A 14768-nucleotide genomic window follows, 5' to 3' on the forward strand; every position below is an offset into this window, starting at 1 on the left:
TCCTTTGAATTCTCCAAATATGTTCAATAAATATGATTTAAATTTTATATTAAGTTAGTTTTAATCGTTTCTAATTTGTTTTTGACGAATGAATAATAAGAAATCAATTTTCAGTTGATTCATAATAAAAAAACATCAACATATTTGTTTTATAAACATTATAGTTGATATCTATACTCTTCGTTAGTTAATTTTAGTAAACAAGTAATATAAATAATGTAAAATAAATGTTTAAATAATTAAAAACGAAGGAACTGCAACATCTTCAAGAAAAAATGTCTCAAAGTTATAGTCTGACATTTCCACTAGATGGCGTTTCCGTTTAACCTTGACATATTATATATAGAGCCCTGGTGATTCTACATATATTATATAATGACAAAGAGGATAAAAAAGTCCATTAAAGCAATGGGACCTCAGTGAATGTCGAACCCCATTCCAAAAGATTTTCCTACAGTGTTCTAGAATAGATTAATATTTTCAATAAATTATATAATTTGCCTACGGGCCCCCTGTATCCTTAATCCGCCACTGATTCTGCATCATATAATACAATGATGTACTAATACTGCATTAGACTATGCATTTTCAAGATAAAATATCTCCAAGATAGTGTCAGATTTTCCCAGTAGATGGCGTTTCCGTTTGACATTGGTATATTAGTGTCTACATACACTAGGTGATTATACATAGTGTCGGATTATCCATTAAGGCAATTGAACACGTGCCTAGAAATCACATGCTTTATAGGACCCCACGCCAAAACATTTTCTTATAATGTTTGAAAATAGATTAATGTTTTCATCAACAAATTATTTTTTTTTGGGGTCCCAAAATACAATTTGCCTAAGTGGCCGAAGTATCCCTAATTTGTCACTTATTCTGCATATGATGTAACCATATTGCATCAGAAAAGTAAAATAGTTATTTCCATCATTCGAATAATTCGCATTAAAATCTTAGAAAGATATGCATGTGAGATATAATCATTGCACCATTGCCTTACTACCTATATATCATATAGGTACTTTCACTAAATACAGAAATCGCATAAATATTATCACATTAGTTGTTGTCATTAATTGAAATTTTATTCGATTTATAACGTAATGAGATCAGTGAATTGCTTTAGATATTTCCGCAATAAACCATATTTATTGTGCCACAGATCATTAATTTCAACTAGATAAAGTCGTAAAGTGTTTTCTTCATTCATAATCCAATATCCTTGTATAATAAAATTATTTAATAATTACAATATTAAAATGATTGTAATTAATGATTTTCTTTGAAATATAAGTGTTTTAATATGATGTACTTAATAATTGTATAAGAATATTGTAAAAGTATTGTATACAGAAATACCTCGAATAGTGATAAAAGCACATACAACTAAATAGGACAAAAAGAGACCGATCATGCATTTTTATTTTGATCAATTAAAATTTAGTTTTGATAAATTGCATAAATAGTGAATCCGCACTGATCGAAGCTGCATTATGCGAGATTATATTTATGTGGAAAATCAATAATTACTGATTTTCGCAGAAATTTAAATATTGTGAATGTTTTAATGAGAAGCACGTACTAATTATTATTAATCATTAACAATAAATTTATTGATAATAGATATAAATATAATTTTTTTTAATAAAATTGGAAAAATTTCACAGAAATACAAATGTGAATATTTTAATGAGAAATACATAATAATTATGGAATGTAATATTTCATTGATATTATTGTTAAAGTTTTAATGAGATATACATAGTTATTCTACTTGATTATCGAAAATAATTGTTTTCACAGAAATATGAATATTTTGTATGTTATAATGTACGCAACAATTGTAATTAAATTATATTCGTTTGCTTTCATTAATTTGTAAGAGAAACAAAAGAATTAACATCGGGCGCTTTTGTCTGCGGTTTAATTCCATTTCATAAGTTGCAAAGTTCGGAAATACAAAAACACCAGTAAGAAACATCGTATCATATATATATGTATATATAAAAGTTCGTAATTGAATTTCCAACTTACAATTTATATTAAAAAATTCTCGGCAATTTTAAACATTTATTAAAAAGTTGGTCTGGTAACAGTTCCAGCCACCGCTGCTGCTGCTAGCGTTCGTCCAAACTGAGAAGGAAGAAGTATAAGAAAACGTAATATTTGTGCGACTGAAGCAAGATGTGCTCTAGTTGCATGATGTATGGCTGCAAACGCTGACTATTTACTGTTTAAGTGAACAAAAGCCGCAAAGAAGAATGGTTCGAGAATTGAAAGGAAGTTTCATTTTGTCGCCGGAATTTATTGGGCGCCTGGTAGTTCTTTCTTTTTTTCTCACTCTTTTACTTCCCTTAAAGCGTTTACACAATCCGGCAGCTGGTAAAGTGCCAGAGACATTCCTGACCACATACAACTAATCACGGACGGACGGGTCCTTTCTTTCTTTCGACGGTAAAAATGAGCCGCCCCTTCGGAAATATACCCTCGTCATCATCATCATCATCATCTTGGTGGTGGCAGTGGCGGGGTGCGAAAGGCAATTAATCACCTCAACAATCAGACGCAGGGAGCGGCGATAAAAACGTGTTATCGCTTCCCGGAGATATCTCCTTCGATGATGTATCGATCATCTTCGGCGCTGACAGTGGTGCCATTTGTTAGGGCCCCATCCCCTGTGCGAGGTACCGGAAAACAAATGGATCGACGCCGATGCTTCTTGCAGATTTTTTTTTATCTATATTTCATGAAAAATCCATTTAGTTTTAATCTCCTGTGGTTTGACGCCACTTGGGAATGAAAAACCTATGAAATACATATAGAGTGGTTCCTCGGTAAACATCCGCATTGGAATAAGTTCAAATTGAATTGGACGCAAAACAAGTCGTAAAAACATTGTCTGGAATGACCAGACAATTTCACATTTCCGAAACATCGTGAGGTTAAGACAGAAGCAATTTTTTAGACATATTTTGAGTGAACATAATATCTGACGTTCCGCAACCAGTGAAAAAAGACAAGAAAAAGAAAATTATAGTTTAGATTTTCATTTATTTTATCTAATTGCTTTTGCAATTTAAGTAGTGTTTTAATTATTTTATATAATTTATAATACGCCAATAACAGTAGAATTTTTTTCATGGAAACGTATTAGTAATTTTTCCTTTATTTCTTATGGAAAAATACGATTGGCATACGTCCTATTTGGTATAAGTCCAAGGATTTGGAACGGATGAGACATATACCGAGATAAAACTGTAGTATTATTATAAAAAAATAATCAAGGTATTATATAGAATAATTTACTATCTATATTAGTATGTTTTTCTATTTTTTTACCTAAAACCTATTATGTTATATCAAAGTTTATACCTGCAAGTTAATGATAAAAAAAGACCAAGTACATCTCCTTGATAATCTCCCAGAATAAACCCGGATAATCTTTAAGAATATTATTTCCACACATTACTTTAAAGTCTAGCTTTATTTTCTAATTTTGAAAATTTGTTGGATTGAAATTACGAAATGTGTAAACAATTACAATATAATTTGTATAAGGAATAATATGTCCTTATACAAATTATATTCTAGATAGACTATTTACTTTTTGTGAAACTTTAGTAATTGATGATAAAATATTGAAGAAAAAAGGTATGAATCATTTGAATAATTATGATTCAAATCTATTAACATAAAAACAATGATTCGTTTTTGATCAAAAAACAAGGTCATGAGTTGACCCTTTATTATCATGAGTACATCTCATTTATTGTAGCCTTTCTGGAATAGTTGATAAAAAAACTACTACTACTTTGCAAGAAAGTTGGATTAAATTATTGTTACTTGTTAAATATATAATACAGTATTTAGAGACATCAACTAAAAACTATGTTTATGTAATAGTAAACGCCACTGTTAATTGAAATTTAACTTAGTATAGTTTCAAATACGTTTGATTGGATTTGTTCACCGTATTCGAAATTGGTATTTATTAGCTTAGGTAAAATTAACTAAATTAGTCTAATTTATGTTAACTTAATATGTGTAATACCGAGTAACATGGAAAGTTGGTCCATTTAGCCCACACATTCCAGCAAATTATTGATTCTGTGAGCGCGCTTCTGAACCGTATGGAGACAGTCCATTATGCAACTATCTGTTGGCAATGCAGTCACCATGTTACATGCCCATCTTTTGTGTAATTGCCGCTCTGCGTTCCGGCCAAAATCATAAATTCGGACAAAGATGTGGAGCGCATGCCGTGTAATTGTCCTGAAACAATTCTAAACCCATCCGGTAATGATCAGATGGGTTGCTACTAGTTCGCCAAACTTATTTCCTCCACCTCTTCCCCCGATAATACCAGGAATTGCAATTAGTTTCCAAATGCGAATTCGATTCAGAAACACTGCCACCCTCTTCTAATTTATTAACAAGCTGAACCGAAATATGCAAGTTACATGCAAGTACAGAAATCCAATAGGGTTTGGATGTGAATAGAGGGGGTGTTTAAATGTGATGATGGTATGTGACAGAAGTCGTTTTTTTTTCAGTCTGCGAGAGATTACCCATTAGGGTGTGGATGTATTGTAGTATATAGCTAGCGACATTAAGGGCTTAAAGTGGCTGACGAGTGACGTAATAATATGCGGCACGGCGTTATCGCAGAAAACAGTTGCGGTAACGGCATTTCAGCTGTCTGTCTGTCATTTATTACTAGAACCATAATAATGGTATGCGAGAGGATAATATTAGCTGTATTTGCTCGTCAACGTTACATTCCATAGACTCCGGCGGATGCAGCATACATTTTTCTCAATAGCTTTAAACAACAGTAAATACTGACAGCTGCATATACAAGTTACATCATTTTAGAGTAATTTTATCATTTTGCAATAAGTTTAACTGAATATTAACAACATTGTAGCATATGTTTTGATGTTTCAATTATTATAAATTCAAACAAAAAAATAGAACTAAATTTATTATTGAAAGTGTTAATATCTTGAACTGTCTAAACCAGGCTCGAGGAACTAAATACTAAATAGAAATATGTAAAGGGCGATAAGATAAGGGTCTTCATTATACAGAAATACTTTACATAGTCCAGGTTCGATCAGTCCGGATTCAATATAATCCAGTTTGAATATTCAATTACATTGGTACATAATCCACCCTAACAAGAATTTTTCATAACATTTATAATGATGCTGTATAACTGGAGATTAAATTATGTATTTTATAATAAACCATTGTACCATGAAATAAATCACGTGAGAATGATATATTTATGAAGTAATGTCTGGTGTTAAAATACAGTTACTTTTGTTCGCACTTTTGCTGACTGATATTGTGACATGTAACTGACAGTTCGAGATTATAACTGTAGCCTGGAATAACATATTTAAGAAGCATTCATCGTTCTAACTCGATTTTCTAGAGACGATGACGATATAAAAAGAAGAAGTCTGGCTTATAAAGAAAAACACGGGCGGAGAATGTGTTCCGTGCAAAAGCAAAGCCTTGTGTAAGTAAATACACAACGTGTCCATCAACTGAACGGCTTTTCTCAGACGAATCGAAGTGAAACAATTTTGTCAACGTCAGCCAGCTTTTCGTTTTTATTGATTGATTGCTTTATCTTTTTCTCTCTCTCTTTCTACTACCAAAAACACTAAATGATGTAAAGCGGAGACGAATTGTTCTTCTATATTTTATACGTTAAGATGTTACGTTTCTTTTCCACACTCTATTGAGGGAAGAACAAAAAAAAACTGAATTTACTTCTACTTATTTATTTCTCAATTAAACTGAGATTTTCTTATATTAAGTTTTGACCTAAGATTACTCAAACAGTTATAGACTTCATAAAATAAAAGTGCGTAAACACACAACTTTGTTTGCAATAATATATTCTTTATAGTTAAGGTACACATGTTGGAGTAAAATAATATTGTTATGGATGACCACTAATCGTAATATTATAAGTAAACTTATGTAATATTTAGATATATTTAGTTAGTATGCAAAGAGCTGTATTAAGGTAGTCGTGGGCCCTGGAACCTAGGAGATCTGGTTTCTACCCTATCCCCGGTATCTTCTTATTTGACTTATCAAATACATATGTATTCTTGAATCCTAAATCCAATATTTTTTTCGTGGGCCCCATTTTCGAAGACCCTAAAATGTATCTCTACAGTGCACTTTAAGCCTAATGAATAAAACAGCTCTGTAAAGAGTATATAGAAAAATACCAAGTTTAATCAACTAGATCTGCTGCTCGCGGCTCCGAAGACTAAATATATGTGCGGCTCCGTAAATAGTTATTTAACAGATATAATCTTAAAAATGGCTCTTTACTCCATAAATATTACCGACCCCTAAAGAAGACTAATACCATTTAATTTCATATAACTTATAGCAAACTTAGTTCACAGAACATAATCTAAATAACTAGTATCCATTAAGTTAACCTTCTTTAATTAACTTTATATAAATTGGAAATTATTCGTAATAAGTTATACAATCATTAATAAAAACAAATTGCGTGAAAAAAGTTTATGTTGGTATACATGTCATAAGTTATACATATGTTAAAGTAAACTTGCATCATGGATTAAACCTCAACAACAAATATCTATTAATTCTAAGTAATCCTAAACATAAACCAGTAATTAACTTGGTACACATAATTTACTGTCATCAAGTGTAAAGCACAAACTGTATAACTACAGATTATTGGTAAAATCGTGTTTTATGTGAAGTTAATATATAAGCAGGGCTTATGATTCTTTTTGGACCCAGGATTTGTGAGGCCCAATATATTTTTGAAGCCACAATACTTCATTGGGCCACCGAAAAATATTTAAATTAAGTGTTGCCGATCCTGTCTACAAGTACATAAAGAAATTGTTAAAAACCTAACTAGATATAACCTAAATAATATGTATAGATTAATGTTACATATACAATGTAACATAATGTAAAATGAACGTAATCCTACTATACGAAATCCACCAATTAACAAACGCTACACATATGTTTGCCAGTTCTGTAGCTTTTTGTAAAATCCATCGCCGATGAAATGAATAAATTATAATTATGTACTGCGCAAATAAACCGCGGGGCGCGTAATTTTAAATAAAAATAAATTAGTGGAAGAGTGAGAATTTATACAAACCAAACGAAAAATAATATCGTTCGTCATAAATATTATATGCGCTATCCAAATAAGCGAAATGAAACTGGACCGTTTTGCAAATACACGCGAATGCATAATACATTTTCATTTAATTCGGTTTACGGCTAATTGCGTTTTAATAATAATTATATTTTCGTTTTCCAAAAACCATCCCACAGCACGTTGGACTGCTAAATATAATTTCGAAGCCCTGATCCATTTGAGTCCACGTCCGAATATATTTAATATATTCTGATAGTTTATTTGATCAATTATTGTAATTTTTCGTAGTGTGTTCATTATTATTTATGGGCTTACTAAAGTCTCATAGTATTCATATTACTATTATGTAATTATATCAATATAGATTATTTGATTTATTTCTCGCATTATTACGCCTACTTTGAATGTATTCATATATTTTTATGATATTTTTTTTCAAAAGAAAATTTATTTTTCCCATTTTTTTTTTTTGGATTTTTTGCATTATCTTCAGTTTTTATTTTGAATACATATGTATAGTTAATTCTTGAATAACACGGTTAATGGACATTCGCATTGATGAGAATTAATTCTATTAAAAATAAACGTGTTATACGAGGATCAAAATTTTGGAACGTGTTATTGGAGACTTCGTGTAAATCAAATATGGAATAATATTGGGTTGTTCAGAAAGTTGGTGCCGATTTTTCATGAAAATTAAAAATCTAAATTTTTATATATAGACTTTGATCCATAAACCTTTATTCATCTTTCACGCAACTTAAACATTACATCCTTCCAGAATTGAAAACTTCTTCAGGTGTTTTTTTTTATGTCGACTAAAAAATAATCGTTCTTGCAGTTAATGGAATTTTGCAAAGACCTAAATTTGTGGAAATCGGAAAGTACTAAGGGTGGACAAATACAAATCTGTCCGACTCAAACATTTTTTGTTGAGTAGTAAAAGAAATGTAAGGGCTGATATTGTCGTAATTTTTGTTCATTAAATTATGAAAAACTCAATTAACGGTTCAAAAACATTGGTTGATAGTTATTTTTGATGTTTTTAATATCTCTGCTCATTCACGTGTCATGTAATGCGGATTATTCTCGATAAATGCATTGATTTCATCATTATTTCTAGCAGAACTTTAAGGATTAAATCATCAGCTCTAAATTTAGAGAATCCTAAAGTTCATTTAGCTAAAGCAACTTCTCCGTAAGCAGAAAGTTATTAGTTTAGTGGCATTTTTTGCTTTACAGTAATAAAAAGTATCAAAGTCTAAAATGCACATTATTTTCTTCCATCTTCAAAACGGTACTAAACTGTCACAAATCATTTGATCCGAACCAAACTTTTATAAATTATGTACACAAATTAATTGTTTTTAACAATTCTGGTATATTTATGCATGGATATTTTTACTTAGCAAATTGCACGAACTTTTCGGACAACCCAAAACGATGAGAAATTATAAATTAAAGTAGTAACAATTAACAATACTAACATAGCAATAATAGTATTTTATTGAGACTACCGAAATCTACTGTTTGTTCAATTTAATGGAAGTAATTGTGAACAAAGGGCGACAAAGTTCAAAGATGAAAGAAAGAAAATAAGAACTCGCAGAAATATATAACTTTTCCTCTTCATAAATATCGAAATGGATGTGGTGTCTCTTTTGATGTGCAAACACTAAAAACAACGGATCCATCAATAGCGGAAGCGAAAACTCCGACGGCGTAATTCAATACAATATAAAATTCCATGCGGATTTCGAAACTGCTCTCCAGATTGTTTGTTCCGTGGAAAATTAAATTTTCCTGTGCGATCTATGAAACTTTACGGTCGAGGACGACCCGAAAACAAGCAAACAAAAATAATAACGAAACAAATGAAAACTGAAGCGGATGAAATCGTGGTGGGTGGAAAATCGAATTTCCACGCGCTTGGAAAGTCGCCAAAAACGTTGGACGCGCGATAAACGTTATCAAAAGCATATTTATAAAGCATTGATTGGATTTATTGTGGCTTTTCAGTCTCGTTTATGCAAATCGCGCACGATAAATATTGATGCGGATTATAAACGTATAAAGGACGACCCAACGCAATTCCCATTTATTTCTTTGACATTTCAATCAGCAACTCACGAGTGAACTTAATTATTATGCGTAATTATAGTCAGTTTTTTCTTTATTTATAATTTCATTTTTTTTCTTTGGCGTCCTAATGGTGTTTCGCGTTACGCAAGACTCTGGGATTAAACAGTTTTTTTCGGCGCCGCATCTGCTCCGCGCTTTGTTAGCACTATCAAGGATAATTTATGATCCACGTTGGCCTGTTAAGGTCTCTACTAATCCTATTAAATTCTCATGTAAATGAGGATTTGCCATTATACCGTCAAAGTATAAAGTTGGGAATGATTTACGATCGCATTTATATTTTCCAATTATTCCATTCGAACGGAAAACCGCGCTAACGTTAGCGTTTTTCGGGGCGTTTGCGGACGGTGTGCAACCCCTCTGAGCGGAATTAATTCCGTCCGAAGTTCCAAATGAATTTTAACGAAGGACCAAAACTTCTACTGACAACCAAAATTTTAATTTGTCAAGATTTTTTCGACATTTTACGAGCGATATTTTTCAATCCAAATAAATTTTACTTTTTGTCGCGATTTTGTCGACTTTACAATTGAACTATTTTCAAATATAATTAGATATATGTTTAATCTTTAATTAGTAATTAATCAATGATTTTGTATTAAATAAACAAAAGTTATCTGAGAAAAATATTCAGTAATGAGCAATTTTATGTTTTCTAGTAAATAATTTATAGTTAAATATGATCGCAGAAAAATATATTGTAGTCCATACATGTCCAAAATTGTATATTGTCGGGATATTTCCGACATTGTAGTTTTACTGTTTTCTAGCTACCTTTTCATAAAATTACTATTATCAAGTAAAATTAATACTCAATTATTGTGTTTCATACTTGTGTCAGTCTCTAATTCATTACTCAGTAATAAATAGAAAAGCACGTTGAATAAGACGCACCTTTATAAAAAGAAAAATTGTCTTAAAATTCCATTTGTCAAATGTGGGTGTTATATAATTATGATAAGCATTTTAATAATGATTACTTAGTCTTAGACCTGAAAATTCTTCCTTGACAGCTAAATTTTACGTTTTCTGCATTTTCGCGACATTAAAGACGAAAAGTAGTATATACGAAAAGCGCTATATACAAAACCTGAAATTGTCAATATTTGTGTAATTCTCAATTGAAATGAATGAGACTTAAAATAATTCGATTTTATCATCACTTAAGTATGAATACCAATATCGTACAAATGGTTGAGGACCTTAAGAAACTTTGCGACATCAAAATTGTATTTTGTCAGAATATTACCGACATTAAACTGTTGATCAATTAATTTTACATAAATTATTTGTTGTCGGAATTTTCCCGACATTAAAATTGGACTAATTTCAAGCAAAATTTACATAATTAAAAATTTACTACTGTCAAGTAAAATCCATGATAAATTATTGTTTTTCATAATATATTCATTCTTTTTATTTCATACGAGAAAATTAATTAAAATAAGTTCGGAAGTAAATTGTTGTCAGGATTTTCCCTATATTAATATTGGACATTTTCAAGCAACATTTACAAAATTTAAAATTGACTTGACTATTGTCATAATTTAGTGTTTTTCATAGTTTATTTATTGGTCATATATTTCTTTCATTAAAAATAATCATTATCTAATTGAGACGTGATTTCCATGATTTGTTTTACAAATGTTACTACACACATACGAATTGAAAGAATTTATATGAGAAAATGTTGAATAAAAATATTTACTCAATTTACTTGCAAATAAGTATAATTCAGAACTATATTTAATATTTTCACTGAAAATCTGCAGACTTCCATACCTTAAACATATCTCATCCAGAAAAGAGCTAAAGTAGTGGAAATATCGAGAATCCGACCCGATAAAATACGTCGAGTCATAAAAAAAGGGCACAGCACAACGTGTAACAAACAAAAGCCAGCCATCCCGATATTTATACGGCGTGTAAAAAGGGGGGGCCGCAATAAAGTTATTATTATCTGTTGTTTATTATTACGCCCTTTGCGTCGTCTTGTTTCGGTTTATATGCAGCGATATAAATTTGGACTCGCGTTAAGGAAAAACGCATAAAATGTTATCCCTCCGAGCTTTATATAACCCAGCGCATCCACCAAAGAAAAACACAAGCAATAGTAGTGCCCAACAAAAACACATTAATAATACTTCATAGCACACTGCGTATAAAAAATATGATTTTTTAAAAAAGGTTATTTTCATTATCCAGGTGAATTTTAAAATTTTGTTTAACTTTCTTAGCTGCGATACAAAAGACACGAAAGCTTATTTCGGAATCGAATCAAAAGTTCCAGAGGTTTTGGATTGAAAAGTTTGACGGCCTTTTGCCGTATATTCTTCTTCTTTCCTTTACTCTCAACCTGAGAGTTTATATGTTGGAGAAAACCAATTTGCATTCACTTCCCTTTTCTCCATTTCTCTCTCTTCCTCTCTCATTCACTCTACAAGTTCTAAGGTCCGCCTTTTGACATGGAAACATTCCGGCACAGCCTGTTTTTTTTAATTAAATCAATGGCGTATTGAAATTTCCGCATGCTTCCGAATTTTACGTAAAAATTCAATTACAAACCGTGTGTTTTTGGTACTGAACTTTTTCTTCCTTCACAAAACTCTGTTTTAATTAAAAAGTATATATACACAAACATCTACACTGAAAAAACAAAAAAAATAAAGCATTTTTCTCATAAGCGAGACATAAAATTAATTTTGATTTTAATAACACATTATGATTAATTCACAATTAATTTACAAATTTTCATTAACTGTAGATTAATTATGAAATTATTATGTCTTCAGAAAATCTTTTGATACAAAATTGTGAAATTTTGCTTTTTCTTTAATTTACTTTATTTTCCTATGTTAGTACAAATAACAATTAAATCTGGCATTTTTTTATAATCATTAATTCAACTACAAGAAAACAAATTTATAAAACTTCTCGGTTGAAACAATAAAAACAAATGGAGAAAGCTGAGATGTCTACTGTCAACGTAACAGTTGAACTTCAGTGTGTAATAAAAGGACCCGAGGATATTAATTAGTACGCGAGGGAAATAACTGTCAGACGTGTACAAGATTTAGGTTTTATTTGTGAATAAAGTAAAGAACTTACGTGGCGGCATCGCTCATGTCTTCGTCGGTGTCGTCGTCAGGATCATCCTCGGTGTCGTAAAACACATCGTCATCGGACTCGTCGATTGAATCCTGCCGCTGTTTCCTGCTGGCTTCTGCTGTAGTTGACATTGATTTAGGTATGACGACGTCCCTGCATCAGATATAAATCATATAATTTATCGTCTCCCCAATTCAGTTTCGTTTCTTTTTCGTTCTGTTTGCTTGTCGCAACATCATATGTCATTACACTAAACATAAACACACACACAGAACTAACTATGATTTATACTATTTATTTTTTATATTAGTAAATACGGAAAAATAATGAATATCTATTCTAATATATATAAATATAGTTTTAATTATATTTTCAAAACATTTTAGCTAAAAAGAGTCCCGAATGTCTCGGTTCCCGAACATACAGCGTACAAACAACATATAACATATTCGGTTTTCGAACAGCATTTAGTAACCAATAATGTTCAAAATCTGAACTTCCACTGAAAATATCGAAGAAACTTTCAATTTTCTATAAGTATTTAACTAGATTCATAAAATACGTTTTTAAACACTGAAAATTTATAAAATATACAATAATTATTGTATTAACTATAAAATAAACTCTCAAACGCTTCTGTTCTCGAACATAAATAAATCATAAAATACTCATTTTAGTACCCAACTGGCAAGGAATCACGTGAATATTACAAGTTTCGGTTTTCGAACAAATTGAAAAACAGATACGTAACAATAATAACAATAAAAGTGTAATAGTTTCAATTTTCGAACAAAATTCATGTTTTTTTAAATCATTTTCTTTCACTCGTTTCCTGTTATTTATAGATTTTATATTGTTTTATTTGTATATTTCTTACAGTTTGCTGTTCCATAATAATTGAATATCATAAATTCAATTATAATTTTATATAACTTTCAGTTCTTAAACGATTCGGTTTCCGAACATAAATATAACAGATACAATTTTCGAAAAAAAAAAAACTCGGTTTTCCAACAGACACGTAAAAATCAAAACAAGTGTATTAGTTTCGATATTCGAACAAATTCAGTTTTCGAACAAAATTAATATGTTTTCAAATAAATTCCTTTAACTCGTTTTAATGTGATTTGTAGCTTCTTTTATATTGTTATATTTGTATTTTGATTTATCAAAAGTAATTAAAAAGTAGTTTTATAATTTTTATAGTTTTCTTCATTTCAGTTCCACAATAATAATTTCAGTTTTTCAACTATATATACTATATATTTTTTAAGTAATTTTCGATTTGTAAATTTAATTCATATCTTCCTGGTTTTGATATGTGCAGAAGGTTCTTTAATTTTCTATCAAAGTGTATATAAATATTTTTTTTATTTTAGTACAAGTAAGGACATTTCGTATGTTAAATCACGAAAATTGAGCTATTCTTGGATTACATGCGAAAATTGGATTTTCATCCACTATTGTCAGCAAAATTTGATCATTTTCACTGGAATCTTTCCAACATAAAAATATATGAAATGGTACACAAGAGACAACCCTGTGGGATGCTTGAATCGCATTCGAAGCAAAATTTTCTCAGAAACGCGTACATCCAACTTTAATCCGATTATACAAACAAGTTATTGACCTTGATTCCAAGTGTTTTATAAAAAAAAAGCATACTTGCATCCATAAATAAATATAATTAGAACTATATAATTTATTAACATAATCAAATAAATTACGATTAAATTTATATTAATCTCGTTACATAACGCATATAATTGGAATCTACAGTTACTTTTTTCAAATCAGAATACTAGCTTTCCAGTTTCTTATTCACATTTATTTATTTATTTTCAGTAAAATTTAAAAATTATGTTTGAAAACTTTTTTTAGAATATTTCTTTCAATAATTGTTGTTACATTTTTACTTTTTTTTTTATAAATATCTATTTTTTCTTATATTTATTTTCTTAACAACCATTTCCATTTTTTTTTCATAAATTATAAGAAAATATAACTGAAATACATTATTAATGAATTATGTAGAAAAGCATAAATAAAATTAGAATTTAAAAATTAATGATAAATAGCACATAATTGACGTATTCAACAAAGCTTAATCAAGTAATCACAGTGCGCAAGTGATTTAATTAAAAATGAATCATGCGACTAAGATGTCGTTCGTTCCGATGGAGCTGTTATAATTGCGATAATTAATTGGAGCAGGTTAGCGGATTGATTAATTAACCGATTATCGTAAAAATGCGCGCCGCGTAATTATTTATTTATTCATACATTAATTATTAATCCGGAGGTAATGCGGCGAGCTTAATTGAGATTA

The 14768-nt window shown here is 30.1% G+C and overlaps 1 protein-coding gene across 2 annotated transcripts in view; it reads right to left on the reverse strand.

The window, feature by feature from the left end:
- The window catches only part of LOC108568856 (testican-3), a 166237-nt gene that overhangs the window by 15987 nt on the left and 135482 nt on the right, over positions 1-14768 (reverse strand). For both annotated transcript variants that reach the window (XM_017930200.1, XM_017930198.1), the window contains exon 4: positions 12440-12592. In XM_017930200.1, coding sequence (XP_017785689.1) covers positions 12440-12592 — 153 coding nt within the window. The remainder of the gene's footprint in view (positions 1-12439; positions 12593-14768) is intronic.

The sequence above is a fragment of the Nicrophorus vespilloides genome, unplaced genomic scaffold, assembly GCF_001412225.1.
Source record: "Nicrophorus vespilloides isolate i.1.1-1 unplaced genomic scaffold, Nicve_v1.0, whole genome shotgun sequence".
In the NCBI taxonomy this organism is placed as follows: Eukaryota; Metazoa; Arthropoda; class Insecta; order Coleoptera; family Silphidae; genus Nicrophorus; species Nicrophorus vespilloides.